The sequence below is a fragment of the Aulonocara sp. 'chitande type north' Nkhata Bay genome, linkage group LG22, assembly GCF_057382095.1.
Source record: "Aulonocara sp. 'chitande type north' Nkhata Bay isolate Kocher_YH1m ecotype deep benthic linkage group LG22, A_spYH_male_GT1.1, whole genome shotgun sequence".
NCBI lineage: Eukaryota > Metazoa > Chordata > Actinopteri > Cichliformes > Cichlidae > Aulonocara > Aulonocara sp. 'chitande type north' Nkhata Bay.
The window spans coordinates 10,697,186-10,718,711 of NC_141364.1; the positions used below are offsets into that span (position 1 = coordinate 10,697,186).

The 21,526-nt window shown below is 41.2% G+C and overlaps 1 protein-coding gene across 3 annotated transcripts in view; it reads right to left on the reverse strand.

Annotated features, from left to right (window-relative positions):
- Window positions 1–17,486, reverse strand: part of hivep1 (HIVEP zinc finger 1) — a 67,119-nt gene extending 49,633 nt beyond the window's left edge. Inside the window, exons 1-2 of one of the 3 annotated variants that reach the window (XM_086279680.1) lie at window positions 17,377–17,486; window positions 15,116–15,250 (exon numbers count right to left, since the gene is read on the reverse strand). In XM_086279680.1, coding sequence (XP_086135806.1) covers window positions 15,116–15,155 — 40 coding nt within the window. In that variant the 5' untranslated portion in view covers window positions 15,156–15,250; window positions 17,377–17,486. Of the gene's footprint in view, window positions 1–15,115; window positions 15,251–16,252; window positions 16,548–17,013; window positions 17,157–17,376 lie in introns of those variants that run through there. The other 2 variants (XM_086279682.1, XM_086279681.1) reach the window with 2 other exon arrangements.
- Window positions 17,487–21,526: the final 4,040 nt, after the last annotated feature.

Consider the following 21,526-nt stretch of genomic DNA (forward strand, 5'->3'; position numbering starts at 1 on the left):
AAACTAATTATAAAACAACAAATTACATAAACAAGTCCTAACAACTTAACTGACAAATTGGCTACCTCAAAAAACAGATGTTACCAGGTGTTGAGGAGGTTTGCCACAGAGTAATTACCCCGAGGGAGAAACCGCCCTCCACTTAGCCCCTGGTGATTAAAACCACCGTGCCATCTGCGAGATTCATCTCACATTAAGAGTTCATAGCAAATGAAGAAAGGGCAAAAGTCTCTGGTCTCCAATAGTCATCACTTTCCATCATCAAAAATTCATTTTGCACAGCGTCTGAACTCTGAGCCTGTGTGTCTGCCATTAAAGCTCGCTCACTGTGAGGAGAGGCTAAAATATAAGCCTTTATTCCTTTGTTAAAAACAAGGAATAGACATTAACCCACATTTCGGGATGGCAAAGGGAGCAGCTGCCTTCCTCTTCTCACCATATTCAATTTCACACAATATATGGCCATAAAAATTCCTCCCCGGCGGGTTCCTCCCCGGCCCAGCTCTGCCAGTGTCAAAGTGAAACCTTCTCCAAGGTTGCCACAGAGTTAAACAGGCATCCCTGAACTAGTCGCAGCCTGTCTGTTGTAGTTACTGTTGCTAAAACCCCGGTTTATTCCTGCCTCTGGGAGAGAAGTTCCCTTTGTGTGAAGCTCGCTGCACTCGCACACTGTAATTTGAAGGGACTGTACGGAAACACTGGTTTGGCTGCCTAAGCGTGACACAACACGTAAAAATCCATTTTCTCAGGCCGGGATGTTAACCCTTTCCCTGCAGCACTGCACCAGGTTCACGACCCTTACGCGGCAGGAGGTCGTGCCCTTTACCACACGGTGATGTTTATCTGGCAGCATCTACTTTTAACTTCTGCCCACCTTGTATTTTTACAAAAAACTATAACCCTGACACTAATAAACCTAAACTGAAATGAGCAAACCCGCTCTATTAAGTAACTGAAAATAAGGCGAAGTGAAAAGAAAACCTCTAATATATCTGGTATTTCCCTCAAATGTGCAATCAGAGTGTTTCCCACCACCACCACCACAATACCACTTAGTATGAACACTATGAAACTTAAGGTGTCACTGAGACACACAGCTGGAAGAGGCCACTGTGCCATTTAAAGACATAAGAGAGACACGAACCCTGAATGAAAACGTGAGAGTTTCATAACAGCAAAGATGGCGCTTGACTCACCCCCTGCCACCCCAGCCAGCCAAGAGTCTAAATAGGACACTTTTAATTTTTGTTTTGCTCTGATGCTGACGACCATTTCAGACATGTGATGCCAGGCATATCTACCATAGACAGTATAACAGATGGACATAGCTTCCATGTCTAAAAAGTGAAGCCAATGCGGAAGTGCTTAAAATCTACACTCTTAATGGGAGGGGAAGGAGGGGATACCAGTGGTTGCACAACGACTTCTGGCACTAGGAAGTCTAAGGAAAAACAACCCTCACACTTAACCTCTGTAAACACTTCTCTGATGAGTTTTAGGGTTCAAGCCCTCATTTCAAGTCCTACCAAATAAAATATCATCTTCATTTTTTACATTTTTGGTCATTATGTGTCAGAAAAGAGAATGATCTATGCTATGATAAGCTCATTGTGAGCACATTTGTAGTAGAAGTAAGAAAAAACATGCTTTTTAAACTTTAAGTGTTTGTGTTTTGCTTTCTAGATAGGAACTTCTCAATAAATGCCCTGATTGGTTGCAAAGATGAAGCCAGATTCTCTTTTCTGCAAAGAAAACAGAAGCTAGTCGGGCTAGCAACTTCAGACGTTCCCACAAGACATCAGTCTGTGTTCATATTGAGTCACCTGCACACTCATTGCTGTATTTGCCCTAAATCATGGCTCTGTCCCAGTATCCTCTCCTGCAGTCTGAAGCACCCAAGTGCATGCTCACAAATCCCCTACACTCAGTAGACAAGCGTAGTGACAAAAAAAAAAAAAAAAAACTCTACATGCCAAACATTTAACCTACCCTTCATGCATCTTTCTCCTGATATTGCTGCAGTGATATTCAGAGCCCAGGATTCAACAGCAGAGTAATCACAGTTTGCTTTAAGGCCCAACATCGATCAGTCGAGATAAAGAAGGGCCAACACTTTAAATTCAACAACCCACCTTATTATTATTATACACATCCAGCAAACACACACCAATATCGTCATTCTTCTGCAGTTGTGTTTATTCTTCTCTTAACTCTGTTTGGGGTTTCTGCCCACTCCTGGGTCAAATGTGTGACCTTTTAGTATCTAAACACTTCACTAAAGAACTTCTAAGTTTAGAATTTTCCACTCTTTGGATTTCCAGTTTCATAGGGAACATTCATTCGTGCAGAGTGAAGTCAACCTCATTTTTGAAAATATTTTTGATAAAAGCTGTTACAACATTGGATAATTCACATTTTAATTTTGAGTAGAAAGGCCACCACAGCACCGTAGGCTACTCTACGGGATCTGCCAATTTGATTTCAGGCATGAAATCAAAGTTTCTGTTGTAGTTTAACTACGCTTCTAAAGTCTAGTTATTGTCTACAAACAGGTGCCACAGACAAACAACCAGCCGTGCAGACTGCCTTTACAAAAATTAGAACCTCATTCTTTCACAGAAGAGCTTTCTGTTACAAACAAGTACAATACAATACAATTTTATTTATATAGCACATTTAAAAAACCACAGGTATCACAAAGTGCTTCACAGAATGAGTTAAGAGCAATAATTCAGTTTCTTCTCTCCTAGATGTTCCACCATCAATTACTGGTGTTATTGCAAAGTGTTTGGAACCACAGCAACTCCAGACCTCCTCTGTTATTAACATCAGGACAGAAAACTGTATGCCAGGAGCTTCGTGTCATGGACAAGCAGCTCCTGCAGCTGTATTGTGTAGGTGGTTCAGTACTGCTGCCATATGTATTATGAGAATAATATTTTATGGTTAAAATGTAGCTGGAAAAAAATTAAAGGACAAAATCTGAATTACTTGGACATACTGACAATTTATTTTTGAAAACTGAAATAACATCTTGTTTCTCTAGAAGCAGGTTTATATAATTATTTTAGCAACTCCTCCATTCTCTCGTATTTAAGGAATACGATTTTAGGAGCGCTCCCTGTTGTGCAACCACATTTCTGTATTTTTGATTAGCAGGAAGTGGAATGGTTGGCAGAGATTGCCTCCAGCTTCACTCTGTTCAACAGCTCATTGTGTCTTAAGGCTGTGTGGTGCTGAGCAGGTGGTCTGTAGGGGTGTTTTTTTAAACCTTTAAAATGAAGCAAATCTATGAAAGTGTGAGAGAAATTTTACTATAATGATCTGAGCTGCAAATGAAGCTCTTTATCACAATTTCACATTAAAATATAATTTAATACCAACTTATTTTTCCTCCTATTGGTATACAAGACACCATTTTTTTAAGATTTTACATCAGATTTATTTTTAATTTGAGTCTAAATGCAAAATGAAACTACTAGATAAGCCTAATGATTTACATTCAGTTGAAAATCTTCAAGAAACCCTGACCTTAGTGTGACTCTGTGATTAAGGGAGATTGGCTTTGACCTGCTATGCATTTCCTTCCCAAAGCACAAGGCCAGTGCAGAAAGCTGACAAAGAGGCATCGCAAAACACTCCCGAGGGTTAGAAGAAGGTCAGTTCTGCTAAAAAACAAAGGCGGTGAGACCAGAGAAGCTCGACTTTTGTTGCAGCTTTCAAGCAACAAACAACTCTGTTCCTGTGTTCAGTGTCGGCCTTGGGTTGGTTAGCGTGCCCACTGTGATTAAGGGAAGTAGCTGCTGTAGCTGATTCTGGACGTGGATGTTTAACCACAGTCAGTGCTGAGGTCAGAGAAGTGGTTGATCATTAACAGGAAACTGATGGCAGTTTGTTGCAAATTACTGCAGCAGTGAAAAGAGAAAAAAAACAACACAAGCTTAAAGACAAATCAAATCCAGAATTTGGCTTGTAAAGATTATTACTCTTTAAGCAGATGCAAAATTAAGTCCCCATCCTCACACATTACACATTAATCAGCCAACAGGTTAAAGTAATAAGATGCAGAAGCTTTATTTATATCTGTGTCAGCACACCGAGGGATGGGAAACACTGTCTCCCTTTCCCTGCATCAGCTTCACAGGGTAAACATTTTCCACCTTGTTAAATGTACCCGCATTCACTGCGGTTGTTTACCATTAATCACACAGTGTGATGCCCGCTAAAGCTAAAACCAGACCTGTAGGGCTTCGGTGTAAGGATCTTTTTTTTTTTGTATAAGACGAGGAATGCAGAGTCAGTTCAATAAACACTGAAGTCTGGGCATTTTCAGGGGCAGACTTGTCCAGGAACGGGAGTGAAAACCCAAGAAACCACACAGACGGATAATAAACACCACATGGAAGGTAGCATCTGGAAGATGGTCTTACAGGTACCAGGTGTGCTTCTTTATTTGGGACTACACAGCATTTTTAATCCCCTCTCCCTCATATTGAGACACGTTTTGATTGGCTCTAGTTTTCAAACACCAACACTGTAAGATGAGCACACTTCTAAAGTCTGCCTTTTATTAAATGGTTGCAAAAAATAAAAAAATAAAAAAGGGTCTCCTGCAGGTCAACACCTCACTGTCTGGTTCTACATGTGCTTCCCCCGAGAGGGGAAATTAGAAGACACCACAAACCACCACACAGACATTTGTGGACTACGCTGAAAAATACCACAAACAAAAAGGATGTACAGCTACAAATACAGACTGGGAAACTTCTGGTGACTGGGTGAAACCGATGGAAAGTTACTCTCAGAAGGTTTTTCCTGTTTCTGTCATTTATTTGAATGCGACAGAAACTTGTGCCCAACAAAGACGATTATGAGGGCATCCCCACGGAAACACAAATGATCATCAGACAAAACAGCAGCTTTTGTCTAAGAAGACTATCGCAGAATGAAAACTTCAGCTTCCTTTTACAGTTAGGTACCCCACATTTTGGCCTCTTCTTGATTTCTTTTTTTTTCTTTGCAAATTTCTCCCACTCAACTGTTTCCAAGGTTGAAAAAAAAAATATGTTAGACAAAAATAAGCCTCATAATCTCAATGTGATTTAAATCTGACTACATCCGAAACGTGTAAGAGTGACAAATATCCCAAGAAATCGGGAAAAGAGCAAACCCTTCCTATACTGCACTTCATAAACATTTATAACCACTTGAACTGAAACCAGCAATTGGGGAAAAAAAAAAAGAAAAAAAAAAAGTGAAACATGAGAATTTCAGTAAAAAATTAAAATTGAAAATATTTCATAGTATGCACACACAGTGCAAATTAAATACAAAGAGTATTACCACACATTTCCTATAATCCTATAATTCATAACCTTTATAATCTCTTCTGCTATTTGCACATTCTTTACTGTAAATTCCTAAGTTAATTTGTAAATTTTGTAGTAACCTGTAAATTGTAAATATTGTAAAACTTTTTTTCTGTCATTTAATGGTCAGGCATTGTACAGCTACAAGCATTTCACCCCCATGTCATACTGTGTATGGTTGCGTGTGTGTGACAAATAAAAAAATTTGAAAATTTGATTTGAATTTTTATTGAGCCATGTGTCGCTGAACTCATCTTCAGGGTTTCCACCAGTGAACTGAAAGCGCATCAGCCCACTGAGCCTAAAATCAACCCGGGCAAGACCTTCAGCATTGTGACGTGACTAAGAACATTTATAACTCCAAATGCAATGTAAGAAAATCTGAGGTGTTTCTGTTAGTAACTGTGAATTTAAGATATTTTCAGACTTTTTAAAAATGGCCCATAAATACTTTAAAGACAGACAGTGAACGCAGCTCGGTGCACACTGTCAGAAAGATTTAAAAAAATAATAATAATAATAATTCTCAATCAAGTTGAATTCAAGGCCACACTTTCCACTGCAACTAGGTCAAACATCCTATTTTAGACGCACAACACAGCTGACATTCACAGCTGTCGCTCAGGTGAAGGTGTTTATTTTACCACCATTTAAAACAGTACTTTCACATGTAGACGGTCACCCTAGTTCCCAGTATAGAGCACAGGATATCTCACCCACCTCCTTGAACTTTAAATATCAAGTTTAGGTACACTGTGCTGACAACAAACGCCAAAGCAAACGAACATTTTTGTATTATGTTTTTTGTTATTTCTCTACACTTTTGTTTTTTTGTGCTACACTTTCATATAGCACGTCTTTTAGAGAAAGGGATGCTATGTATAGATCACATTTTAGTCAGAGACCTAACTTTGTAATTGAACTGCTAAAATTCACAAACTATTTCTGTCTATTCACATTTCCTGGTTCCCACTCTGTACAGTGTGAAACAACATTATAAAGGGTTTGAAGGCAACTGTATTGTATAAATTTATAAAACAAAACCTCTATCACATTTAATTAATTAGTATTTTAAATGTCATTGATCATTTTATGACCTGAATCTAACTGATAAAGTTGTTTGTGCTTAAAAGTTATAACTTTTAAAAATAAAAGGCAGTTGTCTTGAAACATACGATGGAATGTCGAATGCAATAACTTAATGACCAACTAAGAATTTTATTGTGCTTCTAAATCTGAATATTATTAAAGTGAAGGCTCATAGGTGCACAATTAAACTAAAGTGTCCAGATTTAACTGAAGGTCTGAGGTTGGAGTCGTAGCTCTGCTCGTTTAAGCCTCGCTGCCCCCGCCTGTTTACATGAGTGCAAAAATATCATGAAGATGGTGCAGGATTTTCCTCATCGCTGTGACGCTGTTGAGGTTGTCGACCTCCCTCCTTGCTAATGTAGAGGATCAAAAGGACATTTGTGGCTGTGATTCTTCACCAGGTCTGGAAAAGGAAAAAAACAAAACAAAACAGACCACCAAGGGTGAAGCGGCCGACGCCTCAACGTAGTGCGAGACGAGCTGTATCTTACAGTTACGACATTTTTGTTGTTTTTATTTGTTTTTGTCTGAAGCACCAGAAACCTTACACTGGATGCTACCAAGCTTGTCCTATTCAATCCTATAAGCTCTGATAGGCCAGTCAGTGTAGGTTGATGTTAAACATTTTAGTATTACATGCTTTATTATAGACGTGTGAACTCTTTTGGCTCAAAGGATATTCTGAATTTTAATATTTCTCCTCACCAGCCATCGCTCAACTGTAAACACAAGCTTAAAGATGATACATGCTCATTTCTCGTTTGGACTAGCTTTGCATGACTCAAAGTTCAAAGTAATCCTTATTTTTCTTACATCAGGCCTTGCTGGAGCCTCTGAGGTAATATTTGTCTGAAACAAGCTGCTTTATCTGCTCTCTCTTTAGATCTGTCTCCTGATTAGCTGCCCCACAGAAAAAAAAGCCTAAACATGGGGCTTCTGTGCTCACACCCAGAGCTGCCCAAGTTAACCATACTGGGGACATCTGCTTTCACCTACATCACACGGAGTCAAGAGAGAAGAAAACTTGAGTCTTTAGCGTCATTTAAAGCCTGAGCTAATGACTAACAGTGATTACTTATACACGACTTGATTAGCTGAAGTTTTGGCCATGTTTAATATGAGTATTCCCACTGTGACAGCTGATATGTAACAGAAAGTATCACAGTTTGAAAACATCTATTTAAGCTGCGAACCACAGACCAATTTGAATGTGAAAATTGTGCACATGATACAAAAAAGTGAGTAAAGCTCCCAGCAGAAGTGCACGGGCATTACTTCCATTTAGTTTGTTAGCTTTAGGGCATGAATCCAGTATGCAAGTCACTTTTAATCGTTGAGGATAAATTCACAGTGGATAAATTGAGGTTGATGCACTTGTACTGTTTACGTTAACAAAACTAAGCACACCAACTGTTATTTGTATTGCTGCTTGCATTTCTGTGTGTGCGTGTGTGTTCCTCTGAAGGGGAAACCACTGCAGCAGAGCTAAGAGAGCAGCTGTTTGACAAAAGTAAACAAAGACTCAGAGGAGGGAGGACAGGAGTTCCTAACTTCCTGCACTGTTACCCACAACCTGCGTCACGAGATCATTCCTGACTGTGCACACAAACACATGATCTATATACTGAAGGGAGCCTGATGCAACCCTGGCAGTAAAGAAAATTAAAAAGTTAATTTAGTTTGGAAGTTCAGCTTCTTTAATCAATCTTAAAGCCTTCCCATGAGGGTAAATGATTCACTGCTCACCTGGGACCAGGGTTTTCCTTCTTTGTGTCTCACAGGAGGAAAAATGCTCTGTGTGCGATGGTTTGTTATGACTGAGACAAAAATACAGCCAGCGAACGCTCTCCCAGAGCAGCCCACAGATTCAACAGAAACAAAACAAACTCACAGTTCCTTCCTCTCGGCCGTTTGTTTGGATCTGCGCGTTTCTTATTCAGTCCCACAGTTAAACACCAAGAGACCAGTTTATCAGTCACTCCAGGTCCTCCAAGTGCTTCTGGAAGTATTTATTCATCTTAAACTGAACACCCTCTCCTTATAGTGTTGAAAGATTTTTCTCTTTCTTTCTTTTATAGAAATTAAGCATCAGTGATCCTGCTTTGAACATCAGTTGGTTGTTATTCTTTATCCAGTTTAATGCTGAAAGTCCAGTCTGACACCAGAGTTGAACTCCTGGCAACAGCAACAACAAAAAAAATCCTAGTAACAATGAGCCAATAGAAATCATGATTAACTGACATTTTATGTCGTTTAAAGTTTAAAATAGATTGTGGTAGCCAGAGACTGCATATAAAAGTAGGACGTAGCCACTGTGGCATCACTCATTGGTGTCTGGACCGAAAGTTAGCATGCTGGGGTTTTTTTGAGCGGTCATGTGGTCATGTCACACAAGAGGGTAGACCACTAAGTTAGATGGTTGTTGCTTCCTGCTCGGAAAAATTAAGCCAATGTGGAAATCCCTTAAACCTGCATTCTGTCTGAAAGGCACCAGCAATAGCTGTGGTTGCAAAAAGACTTCAGGTCGTATAAAAGGCCTCTGAAAAAAATAAAATGTCTCTTTCTTGAACTCTGGAAACACTTTGCTGCTGAGTTTGCAGGCTTAGTCACTGATTTGGGGTCATACTGAATAACCCATTTTATTCAGTTTTATTTTTTAAGGAGCATTAGCCGTTAAATTTTCCACTCGCTCATTGGCTGACGACTTGTCAGTCACAAGTTGTCAGCCAAAGAGCAAGCAGTTTCCAACCCAGACCCACCCCTCATTGTCACGTCCCGTTTCTTATAATCAAGATGGTCACAGCAGAAACCTTCAACTCAAAGGGGTCATAACAGAAATTCAGAAACCAGCGGATGACATCATGGTAGTTGCACCCATACTGTCTCTGAGTTATTGCTCGCTAGCTTGAACATCTATGCATGGGCACGGCACAGACATAGATACCTGCTGATTCACGCCAAGTAACAAACCAATAAAATATTTAACTTTCAATCGCCAAACGCTAAAGCACGGACTTCTTGGATGTCTGTACCACACAGCGAGCCGTATTATTAGTCAGATATTTTCACTGAAAGCACTACAAAAGGCACAAACACAGTCAAAAAGTCCAGCTCTGTGACTCCAATAAGCAGAGAGTTGAGGGCATGAAAAACTCTAAGAGGGCGTTACGTGTTAATACCAGGTTGTTTTTTGTACGTTTGCTCTAAACAAATTTGACATTTTAAAACAGAAGTCAGTGGGAAAAAGCTCATTTTTGTAGCAAGCCTCAAGTGGCCACTAGAGGAACTGCGACTTTGAAGATTTGGACATTTGTGGGTTGAAAAGATGAGTTGACAGACAATTTAAAATGAAAAAACATCATCTTTTTTCGACTGGCAGGTAAGTCTCACTCACAGAAAAACATCACTGGTACATGGCTATAACTACCTCCGCCAAGAAGGTTGTGTGTGTGGGTGGGTTGCTTGCTTGGCTGGATTACTCAAAAAGTTATGGATGGATTTAACCAGAGATTGAAGTTAATCACTTTTAAGTTGGGCCAGTCTACCAGGATCTTGATGTGGACTCATCTCCACTGTGAGAAAAGGCTATATTGGACATTTGCCATCATAACTTCAACAAATTGGCACAAACTAATCTGGATTCATGCACAGCTGGGGGCACATTTTCAGCCTTGGAGGAGGAATGCTGTTCTCAGGTGTGCTTGTTTCTTTTTCAAATAAATCCTCATGCTTTGGTCTTTTTAGATTTTAACCTTAAGATAACACGCAAATGAATGCAACAGATATGATTAATGGTTTCCACTTTTAGAACACTTCTACCTCCGTGGTGCTTAAAGTAGTTTACATTTCTCAGTTATTCTCACACACAGAGCAGACCTGGGAGTCAGTTTGGGGTTTTGCACAAGGACGTTTTGACATGTGGAAGAGGCGGGGACAAAACCACCATTAAACTGAGGTTAGTCGCAAGCACGTTGTACCACCTGAGCCTTAGCCTTAAAAAAACAAAAACAAAAAACTCCTCCTCTCTGAAGTATATAAATTAATGAAGCTTAAAACTCATCTTCGCTTTTCTTTTTCCACTAAAAGCTTCACCACGGGGCTCACACTTCTGTAAAATATGGCTTAAAACAATAAAAACTAACTTTAAGAAAACAGAAATAATGTAACCAAGACTCTGAAAACATTCGTTCTTCGTTTCCTAACAGTATAATGTTTGTCAAGTCAGATTTTAGTTGACTGGAGGGAAAAATTTTTACTGTGCTTCTTTTTATATCCCAGGCAGATGCTGCCAAGCCTGTAAGGCAGAGAGGACCTGAGAAAAGAATTAAACAGCACCTCCTTGCTTGATGAATTACTGCAGTGTTAATATGCAAAGGAAATTCTGGCAGGCGTTGAACATCATCATGTGACAGCTTCAGGGCAGTCTGAAGAGGCTTCTTTGAGTCTCCAGAAAAATAAATTCTCCACAGCAGTGTTTAAGCATGTGATTGCACGCCATGCAATTAGCACTTCCTGTCTGATAAAGAAAACCCCTTGAGAGCAGAGCCCTGAGGAGAGGTGATGAACTGGGTCAAAAGGCACGAGGAGACGCCAACAAGTCATCGAGCGATGAGGAAGTGAAGTGGGTACTCCCCACAAGATGTTCAGAAATGTCACAAGAATGGAGGATGGAAATAAGTCAGCACTTAGCTGACACTGTACTGCATTTAAAAGATGAGAAACACAGAGAGACCTTTACTTTAAACTGAGTAAAGAGTTGCATTTAAACTGTAAGGTTTGATTTTACCACCACAACAGAACATCTGACCAAAAATAAAGAGCCAAATCGTAAATTTTGAACACACTTTTATGTAAAAATCCTCCCACAGTGCAGTTGTCTCTACACTTGCGTCCACATTAAAATGTCAAAACAGTTAATTCTCCTCCTACTGAACAACAATAAGCCGAGCAGCCACAGAAACCCACCGAACAACTAACATTTCCATTTAAGTAAAAACCTTTTAGCCTTTTCTAATGTACAGTTTATTAGAGCAGACTGCCATAAAACAATGTCTCGGGCTATAGTTTTCATTCAGAAATTACACATAGACTTCACCTAGGCAGGCTCAGACCAGCACCGTATGTGATTAACTTATGAGCTTGAAGGCCTCTCTGACCACAACCTACAGCAGGTGGAGAGGCTGGTTCAGAGCGCTGCTACGCCGAGCTAACCAAAGCTGCAGAGCAGAACAGGGACTCCTGTCTCCACCTGCAGCCCAAGACTGTGCAGTTGGGGCTCAGACTGAAATATTTGCAGAGGAAAACTTGTGTTTCTTACAACACATACACAAAAACACCAACAACTATCTGCTATAAGGACAATCCAAATCTGTGGAAACTCCTCCTAGGTTACTAGCAAACAATGAAAAGCTGCACCACTGCCAAATGTTATCTCTGTAATATCACAGCCAACACAACTTCACATTTCATACATTTGCTGTACACAAAAAAAAAAAAAAGCAAATTGAACTTTGGGAATCAACTAAAGTGGGCTGAATACATCAAACAAACCCACAAAGAGTCAAGATGATCAGAAAACCTAAAAGAAAATATAAAAAATATGCCCACAAAGCTGGGCAGTAATGATAAAACCAACATCAGCATTTGTACTGGATAAATGCTGAAAAATGAAGAGCTGATAAAACACACAGACACAAATCAATTAAAAACATCAATATCAGCATCAGCTGTGAGCCCGCTTCTTTAAAAGCACCTGTATCGGCTCAGATTTCCACAATCAGTTCATCTTTCACACAAAGAACCACAAATCAACTTTAACAAGGCAAGAAAAAAAAAGTTCAAACACAGAAAATGGCTTGAGGGAGACATCACCCAGACAAACAGAATAAATGTGCAGGCTACCCTCACACTGCTGCTCCGGTCTGGTTTTCTCTCCTTTGTTTTTAAAAACATTCCTGAGCTGACACAATAATAGAGCATTACAGGCAAAACCAGCGTTCACGGTTTCATTTGTAAGCTGATTCAGATTAAAGAGGATAAACAGAGTCAACTTAAACTTACGAGCTTCTCCCATATAGAGCTGCGTGTGGATGAGGAGCTGGAGCCGGGAGCGGTTTCACTCTGACACAAATGGCTTTACTGAAACCAAAATTTCATGAAGTGAAAGGTCACTTTTACCTACACATGTCAGCATCTCCGCCACAAGACTCGTGGCAAAACACTCAGGTGAGCGATGGAAAGGTCACGTGTTCTGTATACAACTAATATAAGAAGCACATATGAAAGCAACCCTAATCAGAAGTGAAAAATATCAGATTCGGTGTGGTTTGTGGTGTTCAAATAGTCATGATAGAACAGATCTGAGTCATACGTGTGCAAAAAACATCAGGTTCAGGTCACTTTCTGCTTCAAGGACAACTTCAAGAAGCCAAAACACAACTATGAAGACAAGAATTTCATTCTTTGCACATTTTTACTCCTTAAAATAAAAATAAAAAAAACAATTCTGGCCGTTCAAGATCTTCTAAACACACCCCTGAAACAACGATCAGCTGCGCTCATCAAATTTCTGCTAATCATCCTCTGAAACTCTGAAATTCAAATTCCACAAACACTGCAGCAGCTGCAGCACCGCCGTCTGCACCAACACCATTTAAACAGACTCGAGCATCGTTCGACCGCCATTTCTATCGTCCTCTGTCGGGCAAAGTAATGAACTGTTGTAAAGCTCAATTATTTATGTGGTTTGTCCAAAGAGGCTTCACGAGGAGCAAAAAGACAAAACACACACACACAGAGGAAGTGTTTATAAGATAAACAGAGGGACTCTGGCTGGCTGCTCGTGGACAAATCTGTGAGGATTGACTGCTGGGGAATGGCAGTGATGCACATTTTCACACCCAGCATGTAACGCTGCACATTTGTCGATCTGTGAACTGCAAACGTCTGTTGACACACAAATCTGTCAATTCTCGACATAACAAGGAATCCTTCAAGCCAATTGGTGCTCCGCGGGAGGATGCTTTGACTTAAGCATGCCTCCATCAGGCCTTTAATCTTCAACTTTGTTAAATGTATGTATTCAAGTAAATATCTGCACATTCACAAGCGCCAAAAACCGCCTGTAACACACCGTTGTGTGAGGTGGCAGGCCCTGGAGGACATGAGTGCCACTGAGGGAGATTAAAAGCAAAACACTGCTTGCTTTATGTTAATACTGCGCTTTGAAAGGCAAACAAAAGCCACAATTCTCTGTTTACATTAATGAACTCGGGACACAAAGATGTGAAAGCAAAAATGCATCACATCACAACTTAAAATAAAAAAAATGAAAATGGGGATACAAGTTTTACACGAAGCGTTTGGTGGCAGGGAGCACCAGGATGTCTCAGGTGAACCGATAACCGACCGGCGATAAAATAAGCCTCTCTGTTTGTCTCGCTGCAGTGACCAGAGGGAGGGCACTCCAATAAAGCAGCCACTACTGAAAAGTCGTGTATCATCTACCTTAAACTCGATCCGTAATATGAAGGGTAACCGGGATAGTCAGAAACACAATCATCATGTCACTGGAACATAAAGATAACCATACAATATTTTAAAATTCTATTATATTTATTGTTAGATTAGTCCCTTTTCTTTTTTACTTTTAATGTGATTTACAAAAATGCACAAAATTAAAATTAAAGATGAATTTTACTGATGGCATTATTTATTATTTAATATTTGCTTTTGGTTTCACACGGGACACAATGCCCAGTCTCACGCGGGAGGAAGTTCTGCTTTTGAGCCTTTTATCCACCAAAGCCTCGTCTTCAGAAGAGCTCTAAAGGGTTTAACGTCCCCTCGCGTCCAATGCCAAGTTGCAATGTTGAGATCAAAGCAACGCAATTGTTCAGCTGCACTGATGGTTGCAGAGCAACATTACTAAGAAAATCAGGAGATCGGTGTAAAGGCAAACTGCTGACCTGTGCACGCTGTGAGTGCAGGTATATGTACCACTTGTGCACTGGTAAATTACACAGGTTATTTTGTTTGTCTAGAAACACAGAGCACAAAACCAGCATCAGGGTTACTTTTCCGGTACACGAGCTGTCAGCAGGCCAACTTTGCAGAAAATCTCAAATTTTAGGCTGCAAATGAGCACAAAGACTGTAAATTATACTCTCACAAGGCGACCGCATTAGCCCGAAAAACAGCAACAAAGCGCACTGACGTCTGTACGCAGCATGAAGACGATAACAGCAAATGGAGGAACCAAAACTACTTCACCATCTCATGAAAAAAAAAAAAAAAAAATCCTGGAGGAGTTCAAGGAGAAACAGCACAACTTAACCCAAACACTGGAGAGCTATTCCAACACTACACTCAGTTCTCAGATAAGCATAAATAATGTTATCACAGCAACAACCAGCAAGGCTGTACTTCCTCTTATTCAGCTCATGCCTTGCTCCTCTCTTCATCTTCTTCTTCTTCTACGCCTGACATTTCAGGAAATAAAGACGCTATTTTCAATCGAATCACACATCTTGAAGGAAGAAATACAACCAGGTGGCGAGTCAACAGAGCACGTCCCCTTAAAAATTCCATCCAAACCAACGCGTCTTATAGCCGAAAGTATCTCAGGAAACCTCGAAGCAGGACGGTCGCTAACTCACCTTTTAAATTCTTGGGGTTGTTCTGCTTGGTGCGCGGCATCTTTCCGCCTCAGTTCACAGGTGCATCTTGAGGGGTGGGGGGGGGAGTGGCTGTTAACCTTGAGGTGAGTCGACTCCTGAGCAGTCTTGGCACATCTAGAGGGGAATAAACAAACACACACATATACTGTGAATACATCAAGTCTGCAGAGGCCAAACATGAGCTCCACAGATCAATGAGGCACTGTGCAGCCTCTCCTGCTCCCACTTGGCAGCTGTCTGGGAGTCCAGGACAGAGCGGCTGATTGAGCGTGCTCCTCAAACAGGTGCCCGGGTCGGAGTTTTTCCCCCATTTCAGGGCCGCCTTGAAACTACGTGCAGCGCTGCGCGGTGAGGCTCGGCCTGCTCTCTGCCGTCAGAGGGGAGGAGGTGTGAAGACATTCTGTCGATATCAACATAACCCTGCAGCGGCTGCTATCTGCCGCTCTGATCTCGAGGCTGACACAGAAATGATAGAGTTACTGCTCATCACTTTAACGAACGTCAGCGTGGATCTCAAATCATGCAAACTATACAACCCCCCCCCCCCTCTGAGCGTCAGGCAAAGAAGTGTCAGAGATCTTTCTGTCAAAGTTCAGTCTTGCAGGTCTGCATCCTCCATCGATTGTTTTCGCACTGATATCAATCGATGACCTTTCCCTAAATGGAAGATTAGAAGCTTATTATGGCTGCAATGCAAATTCCAGCTGACAGAAAAAGGTTGGTGTTCAAGTTAAATGTTACCCAGATGTCAAACCCACAGTGCTACCTGACATGCACAAGCAGCCGCAGAGCAAACGCTCCCCCTCTGCGCAGACAGGAAATCACTAAAAATCATGAATAAAACCTCTCATTTAATGGCACCATTAGCCTTCCTTTGCCCTTGCATCATCTCCACCCCAAAACACCCCCCTTACCCCTGCAGGAGACGTGCACGTTGCAGTGAGCAGCAGTGCTTCAGGAATCAAGTCTTTTGTTTCTTCCCCCCTCCTCTCTTCCTCACCAATGTTACATAACACTTACTACAACTGGATGATGATGATGATGATGGTGATATTTTGTCTCCATACAGTTGGTACATGTGGCGCTAGAGCAATGACATCATCTCACGGTACTCACACTCGCTGCAGCAGGTCGCACAAAAACACATGCAAGCTCGGCTTCAGTAGACGCATGAAGAGGGGCTCCTCGCCGGGTGGTGTTTGAGCGCAGGGGTCGACGGCGCGGACGAGCTAGGGGAGCAGGAGGAGAGAGACGTTTCGTCTGTCTGTCAGTCCGTCTGCCAGCCAGCCTGACTGCTTGCCTGTGTGTTTGTGCGCGCACAGATATGCGAGGAAACACCCCGATACTAACACGAGAGAGAGAGAACGAGAGCGAGGGAGAACAACATACAATGCTGCGTCCCGTTCAGGTGACCAAAGAGTGATGATTTCACACCTGAGGGGCGAAATGCAAAAGCAGCCCCCACTGGCTCTGAGTGCGTTAATCACAAGACTGAGAAATATTAAGCATTAGATGCAGAGCGGGCTGCAGGAGCATGTGTGCTCCGGGTTCATGCAGTGCAGTCATTAGAAGCAGAGCTAAAAAGAAAAAAGGGCATTACTGGCATTTAACTGTGCGCAATGAAGTCAGCAAAAACAATGCGTGGGAATAGCGTATTTTGTGCCTGTTGCAACACGTGAACGCCCTGTGAGGGAGGGCGGAGCCAGGGAAAACCCCTCGCTTGTCGCTGCAACAGCGCTCGAATGGGACGCTTCCCTTTATCCAACAAAATGCAGTCAGATTCCAGTTCAGCCACACACACAAATACACACGTTTGTCACGGCAACAGCGGACACACAAACACACTGAGGAGCAGCAGGTGTAGCTGCTTGGCTTACCTCCAAGTGCAACAGCGGGCACTGCGCAGAGAGGCGACCCCGGCAAGCGCAAGTTTTTTTTTTCTTTTTTTCTGTGCTGCAGGGTCCAAAAACAACACTGCGCAAAAAACAAATAATAAAATAAATGCACAAACAGACTCACACCTCTCCTCTCTCAGTAACAGACCCCCCTTCCTCCTGCTCCTCCTCCCCCTCCTTCTCCCCCCACTCAAAGTTAGCGACGGGCTAAAACCGGGCAACACACACACACAGCTATAAAAGCATGTCGGACTGTCTCCGGCTGCAGCAGCCGAGCTCGACCTTTAGCAGCCGCAAACGCGCGCGGGGGAGCAAAGAGAGCGCGCGGGACGCGGTGATACTCACAGGTGCGGGTTTGGCTCGTGTCAGGGCCGCAGCACACCTTTTAGAGTAAGAAGGGGATCCGCTGTTTTTTCTCCCTTCACCTTCTCTCTCACTTTCTATTGCAGGAAACAGACAGGCCTACTGACGTCAGCGGGGGTCCCGTCTCCGCCTCCCAGCTACGAGGGGTGTCCTCCCAGGCCAGCGGGGGGCTCCCGACGGCCGCCACGTTAGCGCAGGCCCCGACGCCTCCTCGTCGATGCCCCTTCAGTGAGCCGCACCTCCTCCTCTTCCTCCCTGTGCTCGCTCCCTCAACGTCTGCAGGTGAGGCGCCGCATTCCGCGTCGCTTGTTGCAACCCCCCTGCCGGACCCCCACTCAGCCTCTCCTCTGCACATAGCTCAGGACTGACGGTTTTCCCGGAGGTTCCTTGTTGTCAGGTCACGTTGTGCCCCTCCGCCACTACCGGCCGGGCTTCCCCGTGCACGGATCCAGCTGCATGGACGTGAACAGGGGGGTGGGAGGACTTCGTGCACCAGGACCGCTGTCCGTGGCGGTAAACAAAGGAGAGGGATAAACCGTGGTCTGCACGGGTGCCGAACAGCCTCTGAAATGCATACAGTTCAAAATGACTCACCGAGAAGGCCTATTTTATGGGATTTCTTCCTCCACTAACATATAAAGCCACAAACACCAGTGAAAGTGTGGATATTCAGGTGCCTTTGGGTTCCCAGTTACAAACCAAGTGATTTTGTTACCTCATATGGGTTTAATTCCTAGACTGGGAATCTCCATCTGAAACCTAAATCAGATTTGAAACTGTGGGAGATCGGGTTTCAGCCTGTTATGTAATTTAAACCATAAAAAAAATTGATTAAATATTTTCCACAAGCCTCAAAAAGATAGAAAATCTGGAAAAATCTTTTCCTACGTATAATTTAAATATATAGTGACTCGTTTTCTGCAAGCTTTATTTGTTATTGCATGCTCTGTACAATTTTTTATCAGTTACAGATGCTTAAAATTTTAAATTTAAAAAATATATATATATTTTAAAAAAATTTTAGTATTTTTCTTATTTGTTTTGCAGATGGGTCTCAATTATTTGTGTCGATAATGTAAAACATCTAAAAATATTATATATTTACATATTTATGTATCTGTATTTTGTATTCAGTGTTAGTTCTTGTGCTTGATCTCCTGACGAATACAAATAATAAAGAAAATAGTCCTATACTAATACTCCAGGGCAGAAATCTATTTTTAGGACTGATTTTGATTTCATATTGTTATTATAAAACTATTAAAGGGTTTCATTAAAGGCCCCTTTTCTGCAGCACAAATACAATGACATTGCTGTACAAAAATTAAAACAACATTGTGTAAAAACAGGAAGCATGCTGCTGCTGCACTTGAGTGAGTAAAATGTTAAATGTGATTTGAATCAGTGGTTTCAGGTGTGTCCTTCCTTCAGTTAGTGTTCATATGTCTGTTTGAAATATGAACATGTCTCTCCAGATATGTACTCTAAGTCTGTAGCTGTAGCATCGAAGGGGCCAGTAAGAGTTTTACTGGCCCTTGTTATATGTGACTTATGATTTCCTCCACAGTAACCTAAAAAGCACCACAGTTCTCCTGAGCTGACAGGGAAAAGTTTGATAAACAATTCATCTCTGCTGGGAGGTTTTCATCTGTTCAATATTCAGGGTTTAATTGATTGTTTGCTGTTTTTATGTGATTGCTTGTGGGTTTTCAAGCATAACAAACCATTTAATGCGGTAATGTCTACATATCACAATTTGTGACACCGCTTTTCTTTTTTGGATTGATGCGTTCCCTCTAGAAAGTCTCGATAACATGCGTACTACAGACACGATATATATTCAGTTCAGACACTAAAGTTTCAGATTATAGTTCATAAAGCAATTCTTTTGGATTAATTACCCAACATTATCCACTCAAAACTGTATTTAGAAATTTGAGCTAGCCGGCAGTTCGTCAGCAGGAAAGCTAACAGGTGGGCTAGCATTAGCTAACATTAGCTTAAAGAAAAACAAGGTTGAATTTGATCCTGAAAACTAAACACTCCCTCCATTAAACCCTCGCTGATGTAGAATGTAGTTCTCTCTAATAAGAAGCTTGGAAAGCACTGGACTTCTTTACATTTCGTGAAGGCGTTTCACCACTAATTGAGTAGATAATATTTAGGCTGGATGGCTTAGCTATATCAAAGTCGGAAATTCCTTTGTTACAGGAGTTAAAAATTCAATTCAACAAAGCAAATGTACTTTATTAGCAAGGGGTCACCATAGCTGATGGATTCACATATCTGATTTTACACAGGAAGCCCCTCCTGACACAGTCCTCCCATTTGTCCAGGCTTTAAGACAAGCATTAGGAGTAAACCAGGAGAGTTTATATCTCTCAGTCTTAAATTGGGAATTTTTGCAAGTTAGCCGAATATGTTAACCATTACACCATATAGCTTAAATAATGCATACATGTGTTTTTTTAAACAGATTTTCTGCCTTTTTTGTTTAATTGCTAATTACATTAAACACTCAAAAATGATGTTGAGCACAGTAAAGAACATGCCAAAGCAACACTGTATAGAAGTGTTGGTCAATTAGAAGCCCACAAATAATACTGACACACACTACAACAAAATAATAATAAATCAAAAAAGGTGCACACAAAATCAAGTTTCTAATAATCTTCACCCTCGAAGGAGTTTTAAGAAGAATAATTTTTGGTCACCAAATAATATTTACCAAATTATTGATGTATATGTGAACAGGGCTTAAGCAGTATATGTACAGTACTGTATTTTCACCAGGAAAATGAGAACTAGGTTTAGCTATTTAATTTAATGTACAAACATCAATGGAAATGCACTATAAAAGGCAAAAACAGAGTTTGTATAATCCTAATGAGCTTGAAAGTCCATATTTGGTATGACCTCCTTCACTCTCCAACACAGCCTGAACCTCTTAGTTAAGCTTCCTTGTCATTTCTTTAAGTAGTCTTCAGGAAAAGTGCTCCAGGCTTCTTGAAGCTAATTCAAAGCTCTTCTCTGAATCTTGTCTGCCTTTTGTTCTGTTTTCTGTCAAAATGACTCCACAGTGCTTCAGTACTGGTGAGATGCGGGCTGGCCAATCCACGACTGATAGTGTTTCGTTGTATGTTTTTCTATCCAGGTATGCTTTTACTCTACTGGCACTGTGTTTGGGCTCACTGTCATGCTGTAAAATGAAGCTACTGCCTAATATAACACAAAGAAATCAGACTTTTGCACGGTACTGGAAGTGTACATTTAAATTTAAAAAACTATAACAAATTAAAATATTTCAAAACTTTTCCACACCTGCCTGACAGAAAATCTCCAGCATTTTGTTGCATATTTTTAAACATCTCAGCTTCCTCAGGAGATAGCGCCTGCTCACCCACCTGTTGTATAAAGGCTGTTTGTATCTTCCAGTTCTGCCAGCCTGTTGTCAATGCGCACACCCCATCATCACATCAACATCCTGTGTTTTTGGCCACCCATTTCCTTCTAAAGCTGAACTTTTGTTTAACCCTAGCATGCTAAACTTATCACGGGGGAAGAACTACCCAAATACATATTGTTTTTTATTTTCTCGTCCTCAACATGAGCTCGTTGGACCTCACTTGGAATTGTTCACTAGGCGTCACATTCCTTGCATAAAATTCAACCCATGTCCGTCGCATAGAAATCAGTCCACCAGCTAATGAAGGCAACCAAGAGATTTAAGTAATAGCTCTCCTTTTTTAAACAAATTCATATACATTGGCAATAAACTGCATTATTAAAAAGAAGATGAAAAAAATATTCTTACCATAAATATTTTTTGTTGATTTTTGAGTTAAATTCCTCACTAAATGCAGTTAATGAACAATAACAGCTAATGTGACCTAATGAGACCGAACCTGACAGGAACGGTAAGTTAAACTACTGCCTTTGTGTTTGTTTAACAGAAATAATACAAAACGTATAAATCTCTCTCTACAGTGTCAAATGTGCTATGTCTTACATGACCTTTGTGATTCCACACTCTCTTTTACACACAGCTTTTAACTCACATTTTCCACTGCAGCTTCATCTTTGCGAGCCATTTAGGTGACGAGAAACCTGCAAGCATGGAGGGAAATTTTAC